At 36.7% G+C, this 28000-nt stretch overlaps 1 protein-coding gene across 3 annotated transcripts in view; it reads right to left on the bottom strand.

Moving 5' to 3' along the window:
• Window positions 1-28000, bottom strand: part of PHKB (phosphorylase kinase regulatory subunit beta) — a 227599-nt gene that overhangs the window by 10255 nt on the left and 189344 nt on the right. For 2 of the 3 annotated variants that reach the window (XM_070771929.1, XM_070771928.1), the window contains 4 exons: window positions 26577-26634; window positions 25346-25436; window positions 21310-21512; window positions 3421-3555 (listed from right to left, as the gene is read on the bottom strand). In XM_070771929.1, the coding sequence (XP_070628030.1) occupies window positions 3421-3555; window positions 21310-21512; window positions 25346-25436; window positions 26577-26634 (487 nt within the window). Of the gene's footprint in view, window positions 1-3420; window positions 3556-21309; window positions 21513-24319; window positions 24411-25345; window positions 25437-26576; window positions 26635-28000 lie in introns of all 3 variants that reach the window. The other variant, XM_070771927.1, reaches the window with a different exon arrangement.

The following is a 28000-nucleotide window of genomic DNA, read 5'->3' as shown; positions in this document are numbered from 1 at the left end:
TTCACTGCTTCTAGGTTCTCTTAGTGGACAGTTAGGAAAGATCAGGATGTATGCTCCCATATACATACACACATTCTCATTTATTTCTGTATCTATCCATCTTTGTAAAAACTATCAATTCACAGTGATACTTCCAATTCCAATCAAACACCACAGGGAATACTCTAGCCATTCTCCTTTCCTTATTTGTAACGATATATTTCAACATTGAAAAAAAATCTGGCTCAAATGAGCTCCACTATATTGAATCATTTATTTAACCTCAGTGTGTGTATATGTATATGCACCATCTTTGCGTTGACCAAAAAGTTCGTATGGGTTTCTCTGTAAGATGTCATGGAAAATCTCAAACGAACTTTTCAGCCAACCCAATATATAATACTATGCATGTGTGTATAAATTCCAGAATTGCTAATTCCTACCTCTGTGAGAAAAAAAAAATTACTATACAGAGCCCACGATTTGTGTGTAGTTCTCTTTTTGTTTAGCTTTACAGTGTCTAGTCAATGTTTTCCAAAGGTACTTTGGTTAATTCTTGTCTTCCCCCCTGCTTCAGTGTGGTAATATTATTCATTTGTAATATGGTTAGGGTCAATTGTTACTGTGTGTATTCTATTTTTGGTACCTTCCACATCTGGATTAATTTTCATTAATGATTTATGTTTGGGGAATAATTATTTATGTTTTAGAAATATCACAGAAGTTGGACAGTCAGAGCTATTCAAATGGTCTGAATTTGAAGTATTGCTCTCCCCTCAACCCTACTGCTGTGATCTATTTTTTTCATTCTTTCCACCCTGTTCCCACCCACTCTCTGAAGGTAACCAATTTCACTAGTTTCTGATTTAGCCTTCCTATATTTCTTCTGCAAAAATGAGCAGATATCCTCTTCTTCCTTACATGAAGAGTAGAGTACTATACTCTTTTGTACTTTGCTATTCTCAGGTATCAATACAGCCTAGAGATATTCCCTATCAGTTCATAGAGACCACACTTGTTCTTTTTCACAACTTCATAATCTCCACTGTGTGGACATTTACCACAGTTTATTCAAATAATTCCCCATGTATGAGGACTTAGGTCATGGGCATTCCAAAATTTGCAATTATAGATGATGATGCAATGAATAACCTCGTGCATATATACTCACATTGTTGGAGGCAAATCTCCAGGGTGGGTCCTTAAAAATAAGACTAAGACTGCTGGGTCAAAGGATAAGTGCACATGTAGACTTTTTTTAAGATATTATCAAATTCTCATATAGAAGGGTTGTACTCATCAGCTGTATATGGGACTATCTGTTTTCTCCACAGCCTCAGCAAATGTTCCCCATACTCTTTAACTTTGCCAGTCTTATAGATGAGAAATGGTATCTCAATGTGTTTTAATTTATATTTCTCTAATTATGAGTTAGTTTGAACATCTCTCCAATATTTAAGGTCCATTTTTAACATCTTAAATGAATTGATCAATTGTATCTTCCCCCATTTTTCTCAATTTTTAAGAGTTAGCATTAACTCTTTGTAACACATGTTTTGCTCCAGCTTCTCAGTTGTCTTTTGGCATTGCCTATTTTTTTCTATGAAAAATGCGGGTTTTAATTTTTATATAGTTTTATTAATCTTTTATTGCCCCTAGGCTTGAGTCATAGTTAGAAAGTCTTTCTCATACCAAGGTTACAGAGGAATTTACCCATGTCTTCTTCAAGCTAGTTCAGTTCAGTTCATTCAGTCGTTCAGTCGTGTCTGACTCTTTGTGACCTCATGAATCGCAGCACACCAGGCCTCCCTGTCCATCACCAACTCCCGGAGTTCACTGAGACTCACGTCCATCGAGTCAGTGATGCCATCCAGCTATCTCATCCTCTGTCGTCCCCTTCTCCTCCTGCCCCCAATCCCTCCCAGCATCAGAGTCTTTTCCAATGAGTCAACTCTTCGCCTGAGGTGGCCAAAGTACTGGAGTTTCAGCTTTAGCATCATTCCTTCCAAAGAACACCCAGGGCTGATCTCCTTCAGAATGGACTGGTTGGATCTCCTTGCAGTCCAAGGGACTCTCAAGAGCTAAGTCATGTCCAATTTCTTTATGATTCCATGGACTATATCCCACCAGGCTCCTTTGTCTGTGGGATTTCCCAGGCAAGAATACTGGAGTGGGTTACCATTTTCTCCTCCAGGGGGTCTTCCCGACCCAGGAATTGGACCCATGTCTCCGGCCTGCATCTCCACAGGCAGGTGGATTGGCATTGGCACTGGCACAGGCATTGGCAGGTGGATTCTTTACCACTTCAGCCACCTGGGACGACTTTAGCACCAGCACAGTTTCATTTTTTTAAATGTTTAATCACTAATCTGTTTGAAGTTTATTCTTAAGTACAGTATAAAGTATGGATTTTATTTTATCTTTTCCAAGTCGTTACCCAGTTGTCACATCACTAGTTATTTAAAAAGTCTATCTTTGACCCAATGATTTGAGGCGTCACCTCCATCACACACACAATTTCCACATGTGATCGGGGGTCTATTTCTGGACTTTCTATTCTGTTCACTAGTTCTGTTTTTCTGTTCATGTACCGGCATCACATTATTTTAATTATAAAGGCTATTAAATACTTTAACCGTCTCTCTTAGGGCAAGTCTTTATGTTTTTCTGGTTATTCTTGCATGTCTGCTTTTGCATAGGAATTTTAGTATTTACTGGTCTAAATCCATAAAACAGCTTGTTGGAATTTTATTGGAATTGTTAGACATCTTTAAAGTCTTCCTGTTTAAGAACAAGGATGCTTTTCTGTTTGTTCACGTCTACTTTTGCAGAAGACTTTTTTCCTAGATATTTCTAGGCATATAACTATATCATTTTGGAAAGTACCAGGCACACAAATAGCGCTCAATAACTGTTTGCCTAAGTAATTACATTAAAACTGTTTTTGTAATAAAAATAACTCTTCAATTCAAAGCAATCCAAAGTATTTGCTTTACTTATATTCTAAGGTTGGTACAACTTACATCTAAGACACTTTACTCTGAAGAAGATTATAGTCTACTTAAAGAGACAGTTACAAGCAAGAATTTAATTAACATTATCAAACTCAAACTTGTGTGCCAAAATGTTGGGAGGAGATGGTGAGTGCTACCAAAGATTAGAAAGGGAATTGACCAAAGTAAAATGAAGTACTACATTCTACACAGAATAATAAAAATTATTACAAACTATACCTGGAAAAAGTATAAAATTCAAAGCAATACAAAATTACAACTGAAGATAGACATTTTAATTAGTATCTCTATGTATGCTGCCCATCTAGTATTGACACTTTGCTACATTTTATTTCTTATTAACATCTTACTAATTCCATACACACACATGTATAAAATTTTATTGTAAATCCAGAGTGTCCTGTAAGTAACAAAGGACCGTCATTACCTTCCATTCTGTTGAGGCTGGAGAATATCCAATAGAAGCTGTTTTACTTCACTGGGTGACAGCTGATATAAGTCTCTGGCTGGCTTGTTTCCACCACGGATCTGTAGTTCATACTCCATAGCATGGATGATCCACCTGAAACAAAACAAGGGAAGCATGAATCAGTAACTCTTAAAATAAAATCACCTTGTGCTTCTCATCGCAATGCCCTTAACAGCACTGACCCATCCAAAGAAGAATGAAAAAGGCTATTTAAATTTCCTGAACTTCTGATAGAATTACTTCCATCAAGATTATGTGACATGATTAGACTGTTAAAAATGAGGCCTGTTCTTGCATATGTGTTAAGGTAGTAAAACATGAAAATAAACTTAGGTTCTTACCAAATGAGATTGATGAGTAGTAGCTGTCACATTACTATTTTCTTAATAATAGATATATGAAAAAAATAAATAGGATAAAAACTCATTCTAAGAAATGAGCTGTGATATACTATTATATAAATGCTCCTTTCCCAGGAAGGACAAGTATTTCTTACCTATTACATTTATTTTGTAGTCATTCCCTTGTAATTAGAAGGGATAGAGAAGTACCTGCCTTTTAAATACAGAGACACATATAAATGTGTTAGTTAGTTATAACTTAATAGCATATTGAAAAGCAGAGACATTACTTTGCCAACAAAGGTCTGTCTAGTCAAGGCTATGGTTTTTCCAGTGGTCATCTATGGATGTGAGAGTTGGACTGTGAAGAAAGCTGAGCGCTAAAGAATTGATGCTTTTGAACAGTGGTGTTGGAGAAGACTCTTGAGAGTCCCTTGGACTGCAAGGAGATCCAACCAGTCCATTCTGAAGGAGATCAACCCTGGGATTTCTTTGGAAGGAATGATGCTAAAGCTGAAACTCCAGTACTTTGGCCACCTCATGCGAAGAGTTGACTCATTGGAAAAGACTCTGATGCTGGGAGGGATTGGGGGCAAGAGGAGAAGGGGACGACAGAGGATGAGATGGCTGGATGGCATCACTGACTTGATGGACGTCAGTCTGAGTGAACTCCAGAAGTTGGTGATGGACAGGGTTGCCTGGCGTGCTGCGATTCATGGGGTTGCAAAGAGTTGGACACGACTGAGCGACTGAACTGAACTGAACTGATAACTAGTATATTAGAGAACACACTTTATTCAACAGATTTCAGAAGAATCTATTCTTTAATAGATATTTAAATGCTGTTCATAAAGTATATTTTTATTACAGAAACAGCTTTATTATGATTATTTAGCAAAGTATTTATTGAGCACTGTTTGTGTGCCTGGTAGTTATATGCCTGGATATGCCCAAAATATTTCATCATTTTATGTGTAAATAATTTTACTCTTTAATTTGAGAAGCTTTTAGTATTTTTATAGTGTCATCTCATTTCATTTCTGTTATTCTGAGGAAAGAAGTCAGATAAACCAGTTATGCAAATTGAAGAAAACTCTGGAAATAACACTGTGCCTTAGGGAATCAAAACTCTACACACCATTAGGAAAAGCTAGGGAATTAGTTTTACACAGCAGAATCCTATACTTTATCCTTAAATCCTCCAGTGAAAACTGAATAACAGACAGGGACAGGAAAGCTTAGCATCTGGAAAGAATGTGTCTCTATTTACTCAGGTTTTGTCTCAAAAGAGGGGCTGTACAGCCAGTGCACAGGCAGAAACATTAGTTACAGCAATGAAGACTTAACACAGGGAAGCTACTGCACCCGAATATTTCAGTATCTTTCTCTTGATGCACTCCTTTGAAAGACTGCCTACAAGGCTTATCACAGGTATAGAGATGAAAAAGTTAAGACGGAAATAACCAAAAATTAAAGTCTTTGTCTTTCTGCCAAGGCTGGCTTGCAAAACAATACTGCTGCATCCTTATGGAGTGACTTTAATGTCTCTCAGTGGAAGAAAATGGTAGGAAAAATGTAACAGTTTCCGGGTTGAACAGTAAGTAATATCAACCAAGCATATTGCCCTGCCCACTTAGCCAGGCCACAGGAGACAAAGCAGTGTGTCCCTGCTCTGTGACTGCTCCAATCCTTCTGATAAGGCAACTCTCGCCTCTTTTTCCTATCCTCTTCACTATTCTTCATTGTTGCCATTTCTGGAAGTTAGGCATTTAACTAGCAGGCCAGTTGGATGCTGAGATAGATTATATAGCCATGAAGAAATACTCAAGAATAGGACATAATAATGTAAAATACATACTATTACCACTGACAGTACATGACCAATATTTAATACTTGCTCTTTGGTAAGAACAGTAAAGATGACAAGGTATTTACAAACAACAAAATACATGTTTGTGAGTTTTCTGATACGTGCAACAGAACTTGTGACAGAGTTAAGATGTACAATTTGCACTTCTCTAATCAGCTGAAAAGAAAAATTGGACTAAACTTATATTATTGCCAAACACATTCTAGAATTTATTAGGACTTCCTCATAGCTCAGTTGGTAGAGAATCTGCCTGTGATGCAGGAGAGAAGGGTTTGATCCCTGGGTCGGGAAGATCCTCTGGAGAAGGAAATGGCAACCCACTACAGTATTCTCACCTGGAGAATCCCAAGGACAGAGGAGCCTGATGGGCTACAGGTTCATGGGATTGCAAGAGTTGGACATGACTTAGGGACTAAAACACCAAACCACCAAAATTTATTTATTTGTTCATCTTCACTATTATGAACTACATTTAGTCAAAATGCTAATACAGACATAAAAGTCACAAGGATACAGTTACTACTTTGGATTTTATTTTGATTTTAAAGTCGCTTATGAAATTAATTCTTACAACATTTCACTTACTGTAAACTGTTCTGTGAACTCTTTAAAATAAAAAATTCTACTTTTAATTTTAAGGTTAGACAGAGTTGTTTTCTATTTATTATTGTATTTCTTTAACATTTAAAATTTACATTTGAGGCAGCTTAGTATAATAGAAGCAACATCAAATTTCAGATTTAAAGACCAATCTTTTAAGTCTCCCCAAGCAAGTTAACATCATGAAAAGAATAATGGGGTGAGGGGTATTGTTTTAGATTAACCGTGACTTAAGCGATGTAACAATTAGTGCCTTGTGGGGACCTTCTTTGCAACCCTGATTATTTATAAAACAAAGTCATTCTGGGAACAACCAGAAAAACATGAATAAAAATATTGTAATATTACAGAATCATTGCTAATTGTGTTGGGTGTGATAATGGTATTGTGGTTATTAAGAAAATTTCCTTTTCCTTACTTTTGTTGTTGTTTAGTTGCTAAGTTGTGTCTGACTCTTTTGTGACTCCATGGACTGTAGCCTGCCAGGCTTCTCTGTCCAGGGGGATTCTCCAGGCAAGAATACTGGAGTGGGAGAAACCATTTCCTTCTCTAGGGGATCTTCCTGATCCAGGGATCAAATCCACATCTCCTGCACTGGCAGGCAGATTCTTTACCACTGAGCCACCAGGCAAGCCCCTTCCTTACTTTCGATATATACTTACTAAAATTATGAGGGGTAAAAGTCAAAATGTCTTAGATTTGCTTTATAATCTACAGCAAAAAAAAGAAGCAAATACAGTAAATGCAAATTACTAACAATTGCTTTTACTCATTTAAATAATGAGTACATAAGAATTTACCAAATTGTTCTACTATTACACATTGTTAAATTTTGTCAGGATGAAAAGCAAAAACAATAAAGACAGACCTGAATACCAATTCTGTCACTAACCAACTAAGCTCCATTTGCAAGTTATTTTTCAAATGGGCATACTATATTACTATTACTTGTTTAGCTCATTTTATGAAAGTATTTTGAAGAAAAAATAAGAATGTTATGTTAAAAATTGTTAAAAGGCTTTTGAAATTATAGAGTTCAATTTTTATGTTCAGATGTTATGTTCAGATTATGTTAGCAAACTCCTTTTACTTGACTCTCAGACTCAGGCTGGAAGAAGTGCCACATCAATTTAACTTTAGGAGGTACATACCCTCTTTTAAAATAAGTAATTAAAAACATTTTAAAACACTTTTTAAGGTCTTCCCAAAACTTGAGCTATTAAAACTAAACAATATCTATCACATTTACCTTTTAAAACCTTCAATGCCATAAACAAAGATAGCTGGAGATCTAAAAATTTTCCCAAGACTTCTATTCACAAAGTCTCAGCAGTTCTGTGAGCAAATTACAGAAAACATAGTGCTCAGCAGCCACCAAAGAAAGGTGACTGTTTTTCATTGATTTGAGCACAAATTAATCTTATTTGTCAGACTGTTAAAAAAAATAAATCATTCACTAAAAAATATTGGTTAAGTTAATCTGTTTAGCTTGGAATTGTTCAAAAGACTAAAACAGAGTTCATATCAAAACAGCTTTAGATATGAACTGTCAGAGACTTCGAGAAAGTAAAAAACCAAGACAGTAAAATCAAAGACATTTTAACCAATTTTTAGAATTACTAATACAAAAGGGCATTAATTCCTTGCATGGGAAAATCTGGTTTCTTACCCTCATTGCTGCTGACAAAGTCACCAAACCTGATTTGACAATTCCAGTGTAAAAGCAGTTAATGCAAAATGGGGAAAGCAAGCAAGCAAGCAACTGTGAAAGGTCAAAAGAATGAAGGTTATCCTTGGACAAGATCCTTATAAATTCAGTCTGTCTAAAGAACCAGGGACATGCTCTACTTGCCAATAAGCAAATGAGAAAGAGGCAGATACACATGACTGACCAGATCAACCTTCAAATGTATCATGGTCTGACTTGACAATGAATTCCTCCACACTGCTAGAAAAATGTGAAGAGGCAAACTAGTATTCCTACATAGTCCTGGGAATTAGCTTGTCCTTCTAAAAACTCTGTGGGATGTGAGGTTGGTTAGCATATTGTATATGTACTGGCATTTTTCTTTCCAACCTGCCCCAATTAAGGAGTGAAATAGAAAATAAAGTTCATGGAAATCTGACATCATTGACAAATCAGAAACAGCTGACATTTTCTGAAAAAAAAAAATGCAATAAACAATAGCACTGATCCACAGCAAGAAACAACATTTAAATTAATTATTTTGAGTTTATTTCAAGATACTGAGAAGTATTTGCCAAGTTTACTGCTAAACAAGTGAATGAATAACTGTCTATGCAAGCATTTTACTAAGCTATATGATAGGAAATAAGAAAGTTGCAAGAAGGGATATTTTGTTTGATTCCTATTAATACAGAGAGGGTGACAATTTAATAAGGTAAAGTGAGCTTCCTGTCTGGTAACTGGAGAACAATCACTCACCCACCCTACCTGTGATCTAATCACAACAAAAGAGAGGTAGAACTCTATCATCTCACTTTCTTACCTCGTATCAAATGTCACAAGCAAAGTCCTGTGAATGAGTATCAAACTACACTAATGACCTCAGAGCTGCATTTACCTCCTTTTCCCTATCTCCACAGGCCTGGTACCTGTGACACCAATGGACTTCTCTAAGCACTGGATGGGTGACCCACAGATGCTCCTGTGGGCAATAGAAGACATGCAATGATCAAAGTTGCTTACAGAGGATGACCTGGCAGTATGAAAAGCAGTGATGAAAGAGAGTTGATAACATATATCCTCAAGGGTTATCTCCTGAATGACAGACCTAGAGCAGAAAACAGTTGATTGGAGGTCTTTATGGTAATGGGCCTGTCAGGAACTTGATCTATTTCAACCTGAAAGCTGGAGCACAAATCAATAACAAGACAGCAAATCAAATCATTATCAGACTAGAATACCAATCCTGTGAGCAGGTTAATTTTCTTCACTGGAGTGCCTGATAGCAGTAATGTCAAAGAAACTGCACTGGCAGGATTAACCTTGGGAAAAAGAGAAAAGAAACATGGTGGTATTGGTTTAGAAATTGATGCAGTGGGTGATGTAAATAAAATTAAAAACCGAAAAACCTGAGAGAGAAAGGGGTTAAAACAGAGAGATATAAGCATATATAGGGCAGGAGAGTTATGGGTAACACGTACCATGAGCAAGACAAATATTCTTTTTTAAAAAAACTTATTTTAATTGGAGGCTAATTACTTTACAATATCATGGTGGTTTTTGCCATACATTCACATGAATCAGCTATGGGTGTATAAGTGTTCCCCCTCCTGATCCTCCCTACCACCTCCCTTCCCATCCCACCCCTCAGGGTCATCCCAGTGCACCAGCCCTGAGCACCCTGTCTCATGCATTGAACCTGGACTGGCGATCTATTTCACATATGATAATATACATGTTTCAATGCTATTCTCTCAAATCATCCCACCCTCACTTTCTCCCACAGAGTCCAAAAGTCTGTTCTTTACATCTGTGTCTGTGTTGCTGTTTTGCATATAGGGTCATCGTTACCATCTTTCTAAATTCCATAAATATGCATCAATATACTGTATTGGTGTTTTTCTTTCTGACTTACTTTGCTCTGTATAATAGGCTCCAGTTTCATCCACCTTAGAACTGATTCAAATGTATTCTTTTTAACAGCTGAGTAATACCCCAACCAGTCCATTCTGAAGGAGATCAGCCCTGGGTGTTCTTTGGAAGGAATGATGCTAAGGCTGAAACTCCAGTACTTTGGCCACCTCATGCGAAGAGTTGACTCATTGGAAAAGACTCTGATGCTGGGAGGGATTGGGGGCAGGAGGAGAAGGGGACGACAGAGGATGAGATAGCTGGATGGCATCACTGACTTGATGGACGTGAGTCTCAGTGAACTCCGGGAGTTGGTGATGGACAGGGAGGCCTGGCGTGCTGCAATTGATGGGGTCGCAAAGAGTTGGACATGACTGAGCGACTGATCTGATTTGAATACTCCATTGTGTATATGTACCACAGCTTTCTTATCCATTCATCTGCAGATGGACACTAGGTTGCTTCCATGTCCTGGCTATTGTAAACAGTGTTGCGATGAACAATGGGGTACATGTGTATCTTTCAATTCTGGTTTCCTCGGTGTGTATGCCCAGCAGTGGGATTGCTGGGACATATGGCAGTTCTATTTCCAGTTTTTTAAGGAATCTCCACACTGTTCTCCATAGTAGCTGTACTAGTTTGCGTTGCCACAACAGTGTAAGAGGGTTCCTTTTTCTCTGCACCCTCTCCAGCATTTATTGTTTGTAGACTTTTTGATAGCAGCCATTTTGACTGGCGTGAAATGGTACCTCATTGTGGTTTTGATTTGCATTTCTCTGATAGTGATGTTGAGCATCTTTTCATGTGTTTGTTAGCCATCTGTATGTCTTTTTAGGAGAAATGTCTGTTTAGTTCTTTGGCCCACTTTTTGATTGGGTCGCTTATTTTTCTGGAATTGAGCTGCAGGAGTTGCTTGTATATTTTTGAGATTATTTGTCAGTTGCTTCATTTGCTGTTATTTTTTCCCATTCTGAAGGCTGTCTTTTCACCTTGCTTATAGTTTCCTTTGTTGTGCAAAAGCTTTTAAGTTTAATTAGGTCCGATTTGTTTATTTTTGCTTTTATTTCCATTACTCTGGGAAGTGGGTCATAGAGGATCCTGCTATGATTTACGTCAGAGAGTGTTTTGCCTATGTTTTCTTCTAGGAGTTTTAAAGTTTCTGGTCTTATGTTTAGATCTTTAATCGATTTTGAGTTTATTTTTGTGTATGGTGTTAGAAAGTGTTCTAGTTTCATTCTTTTACAAGTGGCTGACCAGTTTTCCCAGCACCACTTGTTAAAGAGACTGTCTTTTCTCCATTGTATGTTCTTGCCTCCTTTGTCAAAGATAAGGTGTTCATAGGTGCGTGGATTTATATCTCTAGGCTTTCTATTTTGTTCCATTGATCTATGCTTCTGTCTTTGTGCCAGTACTATACTGTCTTGATGACTGTTGCTTTGTAGTATAGCCTGAAGTCAGGCAGGTTGATTCCTCCAGTCCCATTCTTCTTTCTCAAGATTGCTTTCGCTATTCGAGGTTTTTTGTATTTCCATACAAATTGTGAAAATATTTGTTCTAGTTCTCTGAAAAATATTGTTGGTAGTTTGATAGGAATTGCATTGAATCTATAGATTGCTTTGGGTAGTATACTCATTTTCACTATGTTGATTCTTCCGATCCATGAACATGGTATATTTCTCCATCTATTTGTGTCATTTTTTCTTTCATCAGTGTTTTATAGTTTTCTATATATAGGTCCTTTGTTTCTTTAGGTTGATTTATTCCTAAGTATTCTATTCTTTTCATTGCAATGGTGAATGGAATTATTTCCTTAATTTCTGTTTTCTCATTGTTAGTGTATAGGAATGCAAGGGATTTCTGTGTGTTGATTTTATACCCTGCAACTTTACTATATTCATTGATTAGCTCTAGTAATTTTCTGGTGGAGTCTTTAGGGTTTTCTATATAGAGGACATGTCATCTGTAAACAGTGAGAGTTTTACTTCTTCTTTTCCAATCTGGATTCCTTTTATTTCTTTTTCTGCTCTGATTGCTGTGGCTAAAACTTCCAAAACTATGTTGAATAGTAGTGGTGAGAGTGTATCCTTGTCTTGTTCTTGACTTTAGGGGTAATGCTTTCAATTTTTTTACCATTGAGGATAATGTTTGCTGTGGGTTTATCATATATGGCTTTTATTATGTTGAGGTATGTTCCTTCTATGCCTGCTTTCTGGAGGGTTTTTATCATAAATGGATATTGAATTTTTTCAAAGGCTTTCTCTGCATCTATTGAGATAATCATATGGTTTTTATCTTTCAATTTGTTAATGTGGTGTATCACATTGATTGATTTGCAAATATTGAAGAATCCTTGCATCCCTGGGATAAAGCCCACTTGGTTATGATATATGATCTTTTTAATATGTTGTTGGATTCTGTTTGCTAGAATTTTGTTAAGGATTTTTGCATCTATGTTCATCAATGACATTGGCCTGTAGTTTTCTTTTTCTGTGGCATCTTTGCCTGGTTTTGGTATTAGGGTGATGGTGGCCTCATAGACTGAGTTTGGAAATTTACCTTTCTCTGTAATTTTCTGGAAGAGTTTGAGTAGGATAGGTGTTAGCTCTTCTCTGAATTTTTGGTAGAATTCAGCTGTGAAGCCATCTGTTCCTGGGCTTTTGTTTGTTGGAAGATTTCTGATTGACAAATATTCTTATTTTTTATGCCCATTCAGCCTAGTGAATGTTGACATTTGGAGAAGGCAATGGCAACCCACTCCAGTACTCTTGCCTGGAAAATCCCATGGATGGAGGAGCCTGGTAGGCTGCAGTCCATGGGGTTGCAAAGAGTCGGACATGACTAAGCAACTTCACTTTCACGGATTGGAGAAGGAAATGGCAACCCACTCCAGTGTTCTTGCCTGGAGAATTCCAGGGACGGTGGAGCCTGGTGGGCTTCTGTCTATGGGGTGGCACAGAGTCGGACATGACTGAAGTGACTTAAGTAGCAGTAGCCGCATGGTGTTAAAGCTGACTGAAGCTATCAATGTCTTTAATCATCAGTTCAGTAGCTCAGTTGTATCCTGCTTTTTGTGACCCCATGGACTGCAGCACTTCCCTGTCCATCACCAATTCCCAGAGCTTTAATCATACTCAACATTTAAATGACAGAAACAACAGTAAAAAGTCACATATAAATGAGTCTGAAATGCTTTAATTAATTTATAAGGAAGTGAAAAAAAAAAGAATGTTTTGTATAAATCCCTTCTCTTCTTTCTTTTAAAATCATGCTACAAACAGGTGACTTAAAAGAGTAACAAATCCAACAATTTATAAAAAATTTGACACTCAAGGACTCTATAAATGAATAATTTTTCATCAATTTTAAGCAAGTTAAAACCTTTCAGGAATTAATTCAAGGTAAATTTTTAAAAGACACATAAACAGTATGTGCTTGCTGTGAGAAGTATATTAACATGCCCAGAAGCCATTCACTTAAGGAGCTGAGGTCTGAGTGAAATTTATTAAGAATAAAGAGCAATAAAAATATACTAAAAAGATACAAAAATATCTTTTATTTCTTTTTAGAGAGGCACTATCACAAGCTCCACAGACAGGATAACTGCAATTCTCTGAGGTTGTTAAGATATCCCTTGAGTAGAGACAGGGTTCCAAAACCTTTCCATTAATATGGTGGAGCAATGTGGGTAGGCACAGGAGGATTTGTGAGTGTCTACCATGTGTTTCATGAAGTCCTACCAGGTGATGGAGGGGCAAGACCATCTCAGATGGCAGTCAAGAATCCAAAAGGAATTCTGCATCATGGTTTCTATATGAAATGCTTGGGGATCATTCCATTGGGCCTTGAATGAGAATCAACTATGGTGGAAAGGGATACTTCTAGGGTGGATGTTTCTTGTGGGAGCAGGTCTTTGAAAACCTAGAACTGGAAGATGAGTATGTGTGTGTTTGTTGGTGGGGGTGGGTGGGGCATGGGATCCTCCTCCTTGGGATTTGTGGCATGCAAAAAGAAATCCCCAAGATACTTGTTCTCCAAATGCCACAAGAGGATCTCAAATTACCAAATGTCAGACCAATACTGTCTAAGTTTTATCTTTTACAAAAGACCTTCACATTTCTTGCCTAGAACCCCCATAATCTAATGAGGAAGCCAAAGCAGGGACAGCCTCCCTAGTTTATAGACATGACAGGGAAGCATGAACTCTGGAGTCATTCACCCTAGGTTCAAATTCTGGTTTTTGGTCTTGCAACCAAGGGCAAGTTACTTTGTTAAATTTTTATAGCATCTTAATATATCTCTTGCACTGCACAAGGGGATAACTTAGAATCAGTTTCAAATCATCCCCATTTTCTTGGTCTCATGAATAAAGGAGGCAAAATCTTATTTTTTATGGTTGTTAACTTGGAACTGTTTGGCCTCCTTAGTGTGCCTTGTACTGTACAATGCTGAACAGTACTGATCCTAGGCTGACTAATGACAAAAACCATCATGAATACTTGAATATAAAACAGGTCATGGGTTGAAACCAAGTAGAAGGGACTATATGGTCTAGGTTTTAGGAAAAAAAACCAGCAACACAGTAAGGCCTGTTTCCAAGACAAGAGCAATAGTATATGCAAGTGAAAACATGCACAATACTTAAGAACGAAGAACAAGAACTTTGAAATCAGGCAGTATGGGTATAAGTCCCAGTTCTTTCACTTACTGATTTGTAAATAAATTACACCTACAAAAAACCATATAAAAATGTACATGGGATAGAAACCTTATAACTGAAAAACAAGGGAAACTTCCAATTTTAACAAATATTTTCAAAGTCATGTGAAAATTCTACTGGAAAGAAATCATCCATGTAAGTACTATTATGGGTAAGCTGTCAGAAAATTCACAACATGAAATAAATTTTGTGCATATATTTTCTTTATAAAAAAAAAAAAATTAGACTTATCCCGAACTGACAATGTCCTAGTTTTTAGAGCTGACCCTGTGAGTCCACCACATGGGGGAAACACACACAGTATTTTGGGCAGAAACCCAAAATACTTAATACCCACAATGGAATACTCTTAATACCCACAATGGAAATATAATGCCACAACTGATCCCAGGACGAGTTTCAGGACAGTGAATAAAGCTGTCTGCCAAATTTCTTCATGAAGCTTTTTTCTATCATGAGATACTAAGTCACATGCTTTGTTCTGACATTTTTATTTTGGGAGAAAGTTTAAGGAAAAAAGAATATTTCTCACAGAAGACATTGAACATATAGAACAGAAGATACAAAAATAGGAAGAAAACTATTTTTAGAATAAACTGCAGAAAGTGAAGAGGAATTAAAGAGCCTTGATGAAAGTGAAAGAGGAGAGTGAAAAGGTTGGCTTAAAGCTCAACATTCAGAAAACGAAGATCATAGTATCTGGTCCCACCACTACATGGGAAATAGATGGGGAAACAGTGGAAACAGTGTCAGACTTTATTTTTTGGGCTCCAAAATCATTGCAGATGGTGACTGCAGCCATGAAATTAAAAGATGCTTACTCCTTGGAAGAAAAGTTATGACCAACCTAGATAGCATATTGAAAAGCAGAGACATTACTTTGCCAACAAAGGTCCAACTAGTCAAGGCTATGGTTTTTCCTGTGGTCATGTATGGATGTGAGAGTTGGACTCTGAAGAAAGCTGAGTGCCAAAGAATTGATGCTTTTGAACTGTGGTGTTGGAGAAGACTCTTGAAAGTCCCTTGGACTGCAAGGAGATCCAACCAGTCCATTCTAAAGGAGATCAGTCCTAGGTGTTCTTTGGAAGGATTGATGCTAAAGCTGAAACTCCAGTACTTTGGCCACCTCATGCAAAGAGTTGACTCATTGGAAAAGACTGATGCTGGGAGGGATTGGGGGCAGGAGGAGAAGGGGACGACAGAGGATGAGATGGTTGGATGGCATCACCGACTTGATGGACTTGAGTTTGAGTGAACTCCGGGAGACGGTGATGGACAGGGAGGTCTGGTGTGCTGCGATTCATGGGGTCGCAAAGAGTCGGACACAACTGAGAGACTGACTGACTAAACGGAAACACACTTCATTTCCATGCAGAGAATGAAGGTCAGATTTGAATTCAAGAAAGAAAATTATGTTGGATTTTTGAGAGAACATAAATCAGCCTAAAATGCTGAATACACAGTAAAGGGAACACTACTAGAGGCTGAAAAATATAGCATTGTAAGATACTGGGGAACAGTTACTTTCACTCTAAAACTTTGCTTAAGTCACAGCAAAGATGACTACCGCTTTAAGAGTCTCCTGAATAGAACATTTATTACAGAGAATGTGTTTTGGAAGAGTTATAACCTATACTCCTAAATCAGCCTCAGAGAAATGCCTTAACTTGTGATAACAGAGTACTTTTAATGATTGTATGGATATGAAGAATCACATTTCAACTAGAGACAACTCACAAGAAGACCCATTTCTGCATCCCCACATGTAGTCAAAAGTTGAAGTGGAAAATTTTAGAGCTAATAGAGACTGAACAATCAGGATATAATTCACAGTTCTTATAACTGATTTGGAATACATCCTATTAATAATATTTGAAAGGAACTATTTTAAGGGGTAAAAAGGCAGGTCAAATTCTATGCAGAATGAGTTCAATTCTCAATTGAAAGAAAAAGGAGATAAAGAATAGGAAGCTCATCTGAAATATACTCTAATTGAAATTAGGCAAATAGTTTGAAAACTAATAACCTCAACTAAAATAATTTAAATAAAACTGAACACAACTTACAAAGTAGAAATCTCTCACAGAGAGTAACTGACAGTGATTTTATGTATATTTTTCCATATAGACATACATACATACACACATATATATATATACAATAATTTGATAAAATATGGAAAAAATTAGCAACTTTTTTCACTTAATTTATCTTGGATACTTATAAATGCCATCACTTCATGGCAAACAGAAGGGGAAAAAGTAGAGGCAGTAACAGATTTTTTTTTTGGGTTCCAAGATCACTGTGGATGATGACTACAGCCATGAAATTAGAAGATGCTTGCTTCTTGGAAGGAAAGCTATGACAAACCTAGACAGTGTGTTAAAAATCAAAGACATCACTTTGCCAACAAAGGTCCATATAGTCCAAGCTATGGTTTATCCAGTAGTCATGTACGGATGTGAGAGCTGGACCATAAAAAAGGCTGAGAACTGAAGAATTTATGCTTTTGAATTGTGGGTGCTGGAGAAGACTCTTGAGAGTCCCTTGGACTGCAAGGAGATCAAACAAGTCAATACTAAAAGAAATCAACCATGAATATTCACTGGAAGGACTGATGCTGAAGCTTCAATACTATGGCTACCAGATGTGAAGAGCCAACTCATTTGAAAAGACCCTGCTGTTGGGAAATACTGAAGGCAAAAGAAGGGGGTGTCAGAGGATAAGATGGTTACTTGGCATCACTGACTCAATGAACATGAACTTGAGCAAACTCTGGAAGATAGAGGACAGGGAAGCCTGGCATGCTGCAGTCCAGGCATGGGGTCACAAAGAGTCAGACACGACTTAGTGATTGAACAATAACAAAAATTTATAAATGCCAGTGTATTAACCTTATCTTGTTACTTGTAATGGTGGCAAAACATTTTATTATATGGCTAACAACTTATTTGAACTATTTCTTACTTATGGATATCTCAGTGTTATTCTCAATGTTTGACTATTTCAAACAAGACTGAAATGAAGACTGCTCTTAAGTATGTCTAAATTTCAAAAATGAGAATTATTGATCAAAGAGGCTTGCAGATAATTCCCAAAAAGCAACTAGTTTTTAATGAAATTTTTTGAAGGAAAAAAATGGGTGATCATTTTACATAAAGTGCTTCAAACTCACATCCAAAATTAAAACTAAGAAATGAAAGGGTATCAACCTAGCAATAAAGGAGAAAGAAAAAAAGTAAGAACAAAAAAGCATGGTAACTAGAAAACAAAATAAAATGGCAGGAATAAGTCGAAATAGAAATGAAATGGCAAAAATATGACATATATATTTCTATTACAAGATAATCTCAGATTAGATTAAAAGTAAATAGAGCGTAGATGTTAAATATAAAAGACATACCTAATCAAAATGAAAAAAGAACACTGAAGGTAAACAAATGGAAAACTATACCAAGTTAATAACAATAAAAAAGAAAAAGTAATATTAAAAAGTAATGGTAGGAACATTAAACAAAAGGAATTCATTTGTTATATTTTATACATTGTAATGGGATCATGGTTATGCTTTTTAAAAGTCTCTATGTCTTAGAGATACATACTGAAGTATTTACAGATTAAATAATATGATGGAATCAAAGGAGACTATGGATGAGATGAATAGTAGGGAGGTATGAGTGAAATAAAATCGGCTATATGATGATATTGTTGAAGCTCAGTAATAATATGGGCTTTGTTACACTATTTTCTATGCTTTTGTAGATGTTTGAAATTAAAAATAACTTTTAAAAAATAATTCAATTAGAAAATAAATGACACAAGCAAAATTGTATCATTAAAACTACAAGGTAACATGAACAAAAACAAAGCATTAAAATATAGAAAGCAAAACTGATAAAAATGCAAGGGGAAATTGACAAATTCATAATCAGGAGAACATCTTATAATTTATTAGCAATTGAAGGTCAAGTAGGACAGAAATAGTAAAGATACTGATTTAATCACAAAATTAGCACCCTGTATTCCCACTTATTCACCCTCACACACAATCACATGTATTTGTGCCTGACAGAGACTCACTATTGTTCTTTTCAAAGAGCCTATGAACATAGGAGTGCGTGTATCTTTTTGAATTATACCTTTGTCTGGGTATATGCCCAGGGGTGGGATTGCTAGACCATATGGTATTAATAATTCTATTTTCAATTTTCACAGGAACCTCTAAACTGCTATCCATAGTGGCTATACCAACTTACATTCCCACCAACAGTGTAGGAAGGTTCCTTTTCCCCACCCCCTCTCCACCATTTGTCATTTGTAAGACTTTTTAATGATGGCCATTCTGACCAATGTGAGGTGGTACCTCATTGTTGCTTTGATTTCTCTAATGATTTGTGATGTTGAGCATCTTTTCATGCGCCTACTGGTCATCTGTATGTCTTCTTTGGAGAAATGTCTATTATGGTCTTTTTATTTTTCGATTAGGTTTTTTTTATTGTATGAACTGTTTGTACATTTTGGAGATTAAGCCCTAGTTTGTCACATCATTTGCAAATATTTTCTCCCATTATATAGGCTGTCTTTTTTTTTTCTTTAATGGCTTCTTTTGTTGTACAAAGGAAGTTTGATTAGGTCCCATTTATTTTTATTTCTATTGTCTTGGGAGATTGACTTTAGAAAACATTGGTACAATTTATGTCAGAGAATGTTTTTCCCTATGTTCTCTTCTAGGAGTTTTGTGGTGCCATGTCTTACGTTTAGCTCTTTAAGCCATTTTGAATTTACCTTTGTGCATGGTGTGAGGGTGTGTTCTAACTTCACTGATTTACACACAGGTGTCCAACTTTGCCAGCACCACTTGCTGAAGCGACTGTCTTTTCCCTATTTTATATTCTTGCCTCCTTTTTGAAGATGAATTGACTGTGGGTGTATGGGTTTATTTCTGGGTTCTCTATTCCATTGATCGGCTTGCCTGTTTTTGTATTAAAATGATATTGGTTTGATTGTTGTAGCTTTGTATATTGTCTGAAATCTGAAGGAGGTATGTGTTTTTTATTCCTAAGGATCGCTCTATAAATTCTGCATTTTTTATAGTTCCATATAAATTTTTGTATCATTTGTTCTAGTTCTATGAAAAATGTCATGGATAATTAGATAAGGAATAGCATTAAATCTGTAGATTGCTTTGGGAAGTATTGCCATTTTAACAATATTAGTTCTTCTAACCCAAGAGCATGGGATATCCTTCCATTTCTTTGAGTCCTCTTTTATCACCTTTATTAATGTTTTGTAGTTCTCAGTGTATAAAACTTTCATCTCCTTGGTCAGGTTTATTCCTAGGTATTTTATTTATTTATTTTTTGGGGAGGTGCAATTTTAAAAGGTTGCTTTCTTTTTTTTTTTTTACATTTGCTGATATTTCATTGTTAGTATAAATGGATGCAGTTGATTCCTAAATGTTAATCTTGTATCCTGCTACTTGGCTGAATTCATTTATTAGACCTAGTAATTTTTGTGGAGTCCTTGTGTACATGTTAGTTACTCAGTCGTGTCTGACTCTTTGTGACCCCAAGGACTGTAGCTCACAGGCTCCTCTGTCCATGAAATTCTCCAGGCAAGAATATCGGAGTGGGTAGCCATTCCCTTCTCCAGGAGATTTTGTTGACCCAGGGATTGAACCTGGGTTTTCCACATTGTAAGTGGATTCTTTACCATCTGAGACACAAGGGAAGCCCTTTGAGTCCTTAGGGTTTTCTATATATAGTAACATGTCTGCATAGAGTGACAATTTTACCTCTTTTCTTCCAATTTGGATACCTTTTATTTCTTTTTCTTGTCTGATTGCTGTGGCTAGGATACATATTCAAATATTTGAGGAACAATCTCCAAATTGGCCATATACTAGGTTACTCTATATGCTCACACACTTGATTTTTTACAATTAGAACATATTTATGTGATATTTGTACAAAAATATGTTTTAAGAAATGAAAAGAAGCACTTATATGCAGTTGTGGCAGGTGTTTTAAACATATTACCTTGTTTGATCTTACATAAAACAATGAAAGTTGGAGGGAGGTTCAGCCCTCTGACCCCAGACTACTGAGATGATGAGCACAGGTCAGGACTTGCATTCAGTTCTGCCAGATCCCAGAGCCTGGTCACATACCTTACTGTGCTGCCTCACACAATGCTTGATGAAGAACATTCAAGATTACCAGAGCCTTACTTTCAACTTCTCCAAAGAGAACACTTATGATTTTAAGGACTAAAATTCAGATTTTGGTGGGAAACAGATGCAGAAGAATATTCTTAAAAGGACCAAATTTTTATCTGAGTGTGTCTTTTTGACATCTAGCTTTACTAAAAAATCATTTTACTCTTAAGGCTTATTCACTTTATAGGAATTTTTACAAGTATTGTGCATAGTGGGGAGTTTTATTTTTTGTTTTTAACATGATACAACTGTTTAAACTTCCTTGTGTTTGATTTTATCAGAGAACAGAGTTACTTCACTACTTCTCATGTGGGAGTCAAATAAACAACGGACTTTTTTTAGGCCACTAGTATTTATTTCTTCATATCACCAGATGTTTTCTCTATGACTTAGGGGAAGAAACACTTTCCTAAATACCCACCAGATCTGAGGCAGCACTTCACTCAGAGACACTGAGGACAACCTGAACAATTCTCTTTATGCAAATGGAAAGTATTTACTCACCCAATTCGTATTTTCAGCATGCCACTGAATAATTCTGGATTATTGGAGATGATCCAGCCAATATGGATGACCAGTTCTTGTTGAATTACTGCCTCCCTCTCATCATGGGTATTACACTTGTAATAGATGATGTTCTTAATCACTCCCGGAGACAAAGGATTAGAGATAACTTCTTCTTCATGCCCAAAGGCACCCAGAGTTACCTATAGGTGGCAGAATTTTATTGTAAAAATTTCCTAGCTACTAATAGATAAAAAAAAAAATTCAAGGCTCAGGATGACTGGCAGGCTGAAATTACTCTATGCAAGCTAGGGAATTAGGTAGAATAACTGCTCCTGCTATTTATTAAAATGGCCTTCAAAGCATGACTCCCATTGGAGTTCATGATGGTTCAGTCTCGTCTAAAATACAAGGGCAGGTTAGGGTCCCAGCTACGGGAATGAAGGTGAGTGGATAAAAGCAGGGAAGGAATATAAATAACTATTATGATAAAATTATTCTGAATGACTTTAGGACCAGAAACTCCTCAGAGAAAACAGTTTTACTTTAGTGCAAAGTCTATACAATTTAGTATTTGAGAGTATGTTCTTCACTTCTTTTACAGTTTCTCATGTGGAAGTTTTTGCTCTTTAACAATACTAACTTTTTCAAAGGTAGGTACAAGGACATAGTTGTAGTGAAGACCCACTTTTCCTGGCACATAGTCAGGTACCCAGTGAGTGCTGAAATACTTTTGGATGTATCTCTGGCCTGTGGAGGGGAATAAATAAGGCTGCCCACAGCCAGCGAAATGGGAAAGCACAGAGGAAACGGCAAAGAAAATTCAAAGCTAAAAGTGCTGCTGAGGCTGGGCAAGAGGAATAAATACTCTGCTCCCTCTCTCCTCTTGTCTTAGTACTCTGCCACCCAGAAGAGTCTGCATGCAGAAGAGTCTGCATCCCCTCCTTCCTCATTTCCTCTCTCTTCCTTGTACAGGGCACAATTATAAGAGGCAGGAAGAAGAAGAGGATATCAAAGAGTCCTTGTGTTTTCTGACATGAAAGGAGAAAGCAGAATAGAGGTCTTCTGCCCAAATTTTGTGATGGACTAAATTGCTAGTTTGCAACACAAGTGGTACCAACCAGTTAGTCCAAGTGCGATTACTTTTATTAAAATGTCAGCTTGTAAAGAAAAAAACAAACAGAAGCTAAGTACATCATTGCCTCTGGAAGCAATGATGACTAAACCACTATTTCATTCCAGAGAGCTTGAGGTCATCTGAAAGTGCAGAAGTAGAAGTGTAGAAGCAGTATTACTTCAGTTCTCAGGGTGGCATTTCATAAATGAGCAAATGCAAACTTGGAATGCTCCATTTTCATTTCCTCTTTTAAAAGGGTAAGATGCAGTCAGTGAATAAACTCCGTACACTTGAAACAGGGCTCCAAACAACTCTGTAACTGACTATTTCCCTGGGAGATGTGCAGGTCTGGTGGACAATAGTCCAGTTACAGCCTCAGGATAGGTTCCAAGGCGCTAGGATTTTGATCTGGGGAATAGAGTCTCAGGATCATAGGCAGCAATCGCCCTCTAGATAGGGCACAGAATGGACATGACCAACTGTAACCACCTAACCCCTCTTCAACTGCCAGATGCCAGTGACCTCAGAGATCTCCAAAACCTTCTCATTCATTCATATGTCACAGAATTAACGATATTTTCAGATATACTACAGGGGCCTAAAATCCAAGGAAAAAATAGCTTCCCAAAGCCTGTTTAGTTTCTTTAAGAGGTGGCTCAGTCCAAGGCAAAAATATAGAACTCTGAGGCTGGATCTGAGGATTGCAATGAGAAAAGGCATCCAATAAGTTACTACCTGTGCCTTGGTCTATTTAGCTGATAAAGAAGGATGAAAATTCTTTTAGTAATTTGGAAAAAACAGAAAATAACATCTATGAAGAGACTGAAATTTTTTCTCAGGAATTTTTTTAGTACAATAATTTTTAGCTATTAAATATTACAGAATAGGATCATTTATTCTTTCAACATTTAAAACTTTGATGTCAAGATGAAATAATTTCAATTTTAATGAACTAAGAGCCCTGAGATATGAACAATGGGTTGATTCCATCAAAGAGGGTTAAAGTTTTTTGCATTATTAAAGCTTATTACATCCCTAGGTTAATTGTCAGGAAGACATGATAAAGCACACATATTCCCAAAGAAGAGATAGAAAGCACACAGCTTTTCACTCTAATCAAATGACGATTCAGCCAAGTAATCAGAGCTTACAGAAAAACAAAAACTGAGCAGCCATATCCCACTCCACATACCCACATGCACAGGCTCAATTCAGCCCACATTCACCAAGTGCCTCGACAAGGCCATGGTGGGCACAAAGGGGCGGTGCTGGACAAGACATGGGCCCTGGCTTCCAGGGCTTTGGTCTACCCTGTGAGAGACACACATTCAAATGAACCGGGATCCAGGGCAGATGGTGAAAAGTGTAACAGGCCTATTTTGAGAACCCAGAGGAGAAAGGGACTGCTAATGGTTTTCTGTGAGCAAGAACTGGCAAGAGTTGGCCCTGGTGGGAGGGGAGAACCTGGAAGGAGAGGGGGCCCAGAGGGTTAAGAAGGTGGGGAGCCAGTGCATTTCTAATGGGGAGAAGAGTCCTGGTGAAGTAAAAGGAGAATGTGCCCTTCACTACTCCCTGTCATTGCCCCACCTATCCTAAGCCTGTCTGCAGTGCTTTAGTAGGTGTCACACCATTTTCTTTGTCAGTATTTTCACTGATCTCGAGTTAACACAGGAGCTTAAAATTAAATCTCTAAGGTGCAGCACAGATATCCTATATCTGTGCTTCTTTAAGACTAGATTTTCCTTGGGGAAGGAGCCTTCTGTAGAAATGCCTGAGCCCTGTAAATGTGGTTGTGAGAGGCCTGCGATGCTGAGACTTGCCAGATTTAAAAGCCAGGGTCCTACCCAGAAATCTTTGTGACTGTGACCCAGAGTCTGAAAATCAGCTACTTACCTGTTTGCCCTGCACTAAAACATTAGTAATGGATGGGGCCAGGCTGTCCACTAGTTTACTTAAAAGACTTGCTGCATGGCGCACCACCGACCTGGGGGCAAAGAAGAGAGCACGCCAGAGGTTGACAAATCTAAATGATGAATGATTGGGCCCCTGAATGGGGGGAATTAAAAAATCTGTACAATTAGGTCCTCGCTTAATAATATGGATGAAACACTGACCGCAAGACACTGGACCTAACAGCTGAAATCTTCCAGACTGTAGGACTATCCAGAATTAGGGAGGGAGAGCTTCACCCTCACCTCTGCCACAGCATTATTCCTGCCATTAACAACTTAAAAAGAAAGAAAAGGAAGCCTAACTATCCCTTTGTCAGGGAGTGGTATTGGAGGAGGAATTGATTATTCTGATTTTGTATTAAAAAATTTATTATTAAGACTGTCACGGGTACATGACACTATTCCTATAACCGCTGTAAATCAAGTTTCCTTTGGTGCCTAGTAACCAAATCCCTGGATTAGGGAATTCACTTAGTACTCAATTTTAGGAAGTGATACAATGAGATACCAGCGTTTTTTGTTGTTTTTTTTCCTTGCCAGAATGTTGAAGGAAGTTAATTCACACTACTATTTTAACATTTCTGAAAACGTCTTAGACTGTAAGGAGAACAGATTTTTAAGCACAGCACATGCAATACATAAAACATTTCCCCCCATCAAAAGTAAAAATCCATGTGGAACTTTCAGATGGAGAAAATAAAATAAAAATGTAGGTTTAAAGGTGTTTCCTTGTATTTCAGGATATCCATGGAAGTTGACCTATAAAAAACACGTTGCTTAATCTCAACATAGATGAACTAGTAGAAAATTCAGTCATATCTGATAAAGTTAGTGAAACAAACACTTCCTACTTTTAGAGAAGCTTTCACCCACACACTATAAGACCAAAAGACATATTTAACCCTGAGAACGCAAATAAGCCCACACGTTTCAAGCAGCTGGAGTTTCGACAATTTGTGCATGTTACCTGTTTCCCATGTACCAGAAAAGTAGTAATGTGTGGGGCTATAGAGGAAGAAAATTTCTGCGTAAATGCAGCCCCGTAGCGTACCGCCAACCTGGGTGTGTCAGTAGAAAGCCATAAAAGGGAAAATACAGTAAATAAAACTTCCAGGAGTTTGTTCTTTTAAACATAACAGTCAGGACTCTAAGGTTTGCTAATGATTTATCTAAAATACAAGTATTAAACATAAAGTAAAAGTAGGTTTGCTTAACTGAAGATTATAGACCAGCTTTGAAATTTACTGACTAAAAAGCAACATCTATTTGTTTGCATGCCTTACTGTGCTGAGAATTTACAGCAAAAATCTGAGACTTAACCACAGAGTTATTACATAATTTCTTCTTGACTGGAATAGTATATTTACTATAAATTAGAGTGGAAATACTGCTAAGAGATGTTTTGTCTAATCCTTTTATTTTAGAGATTAGAAAACTGAGGTTCATTGAAGTTAAGGGAGTTTCTTATGACATGACACTTTGAGATTTCTTTTTTCAAAATTAGATAATAATGGGTTATTAAAATATACATATATGTATATTTATATACTATTAATTTCCAAAATGTTAGATTCTGCTAGTAAAACTGTTAGAATTGCTTCAAAAATGCAGAGGGCATGCATTTAGGCATACCTACGCAACTGTGAATGTAAACCATCTTAGCTCAACTTACCTAAGTTTTCCTCAGTCTCTGGGAAGAGACTACCTCTGCAGAACATATCAGTTACTTTTTATGCAGTAACTACAATCATTAGGATTCATTAAACTTAAGCCATGAGAGAACTATCTTCTAAGTATATTATACTTTGCTTGTGTTTAAACGAAACACTGGTCTCTTCATGACCCTCTATAACGGAACGAGTTTTCAAAATACAAATTAGAACCTCAAGCACCTTGCTGGGACAGAGGAGGTGCAGGATAGGAAAAAGTCATTAGAACATCATGCCAGTGCATCCTCTCCAGGTTCTATTTCTACAGATGTCTTTACTCCCAGACATGCTTTTAATATCTTAGGAGAGCCAAGATAAAATGCAATGTAGGCAGATCCTTAGAAAGTAGGCACTCACAGTGCTGCAACCTTGGAACTTAAAAGGGAAATTAGAATGACTAGCCACCTTTAACACTGGTCCATTATCTTTAGGATACTGAATATGATAACACAAGTAAAAAAACATAATGACAAGGACGCTAATACGAACCAAAGTTTTTTGCTGCCAGCTCTTCTATAGACTCTCTCAATGTGATCAGAAACAGTACCTAGACATCGGATAATAGAGTCTTTGTTGAAAAAAGCTTTAATTAAATGCATAACATTTATTCTCCTTAAAAAACCTGAAATAATTAAATATGTAACCCAAATATATAGTGTGAATGTCCCCAGCCCTTGTTACAACGTAGTTTGAGTATATGATTTCGATAAATATTTTATTTCTTGAAATTTATTGTTTTCTTAATATACAATCAATATATTTAACAAATAAAAATGTTATTTTAATTTACTACAGAAAATAAAAAAACAGAATATGGCAAATTGAACAAAATACTGTAGACTCTGAATATATATAACTCTTCATTTATTTGTTCAAAAAAATGTGATGATTCTGTATATGATCAGAAACCAAACAAGGGTAAAGAACAGAATCTTTATCTTTTTACCCTGAACTTATTTTTACAGCTTTATAGCAAGTTGGATAAAATTATATTCAGATTCTGCAGATGCTTATGATTTTTAATATATAAAGTTTCACAGATTTAAAACATGTAAAGTCTTTTAAATATCTAAGTAACAGATGAATATTATTACCAAGCTTAAAAAATGGTTTGAAAAATAATTCTCTTGACATTTTCATTATAAATTATTTTATATAAATTGTTTTATTTTAAAGCACTACTAAAATACACGTGTACATGCTAAGTTTACCCTTCAGTCATGTCCGACTCTTTGCAACCCTATAGACTGTAGCCCAGCAGGCTCCTCTGTCCATGGGATTCTGCAGGCAAGAATACAGGAGTAGGTGGCCATGCCCTCCTCTAGGGGATCTTCCCGACCCAAGAATTGAACTGGCATCTCTTACGTCTCCTGCATTGGCAAGTGGGTTCTTTTAGCATGGCTGTCACCTGGGAAGCCTACTACTAAAATAACCATTCTGAATTCTAAGTTCCTAATGAAATGTTTGCTTTTTAATGATCCCATTGTTTTAAAGTATAAATTCTGATAAACGTCCTCAATATAACTGGGATCCTTTTCACACTTGAGTTTCAAGATTAATTAGGAACAGGAAAGATTCTGTTTGAAATCTGCTTAGAGTTCTTCTTCTGTCTTTATTAAATTAAAAAATTAAGACTGTATAATACTCAAGAAAGTTGTCTCTTAGCTACAGTAATGTAAAAACTAAGTAGACCTTAGTTTCTTTATCTGAATAAACAAATATGTTCAGTTCACTACCAGAACTATAAATCTTATTAATTACATTGCTGTTTAGAATATCAACTCAATTTCTAATTCTAACCAAATCAATATGCCTCACTGGACAGAGGACTTTCAGATGAGCCAAAAATTTTGGGTAGTTAGATATTAAATACTTGAAATGTAGCCTATATTATTCTATATTATAAAATGCCA

The sequence above is a fragment of the Bos indicus genome, chromosome 18, assembly GCF_029378745.1.
Source record: "Bos indicus isolate NIAB-ARS_2022 breed Sahiwal x Tharparkar chromosome 18, NIAB-ARS_B.indTharparkar_mat_pri_1.0, whole genome shotgun sequence".
Classification (NCBI taxonomy): Eukaryota; Metazoa; Chordata; class Mammalia; order Artiodactyla; family Bovidae; genus Bos; species Bos indicus.
This window is presented reverse-complemented; position numbering and strand designations above follow the sequence as displayed.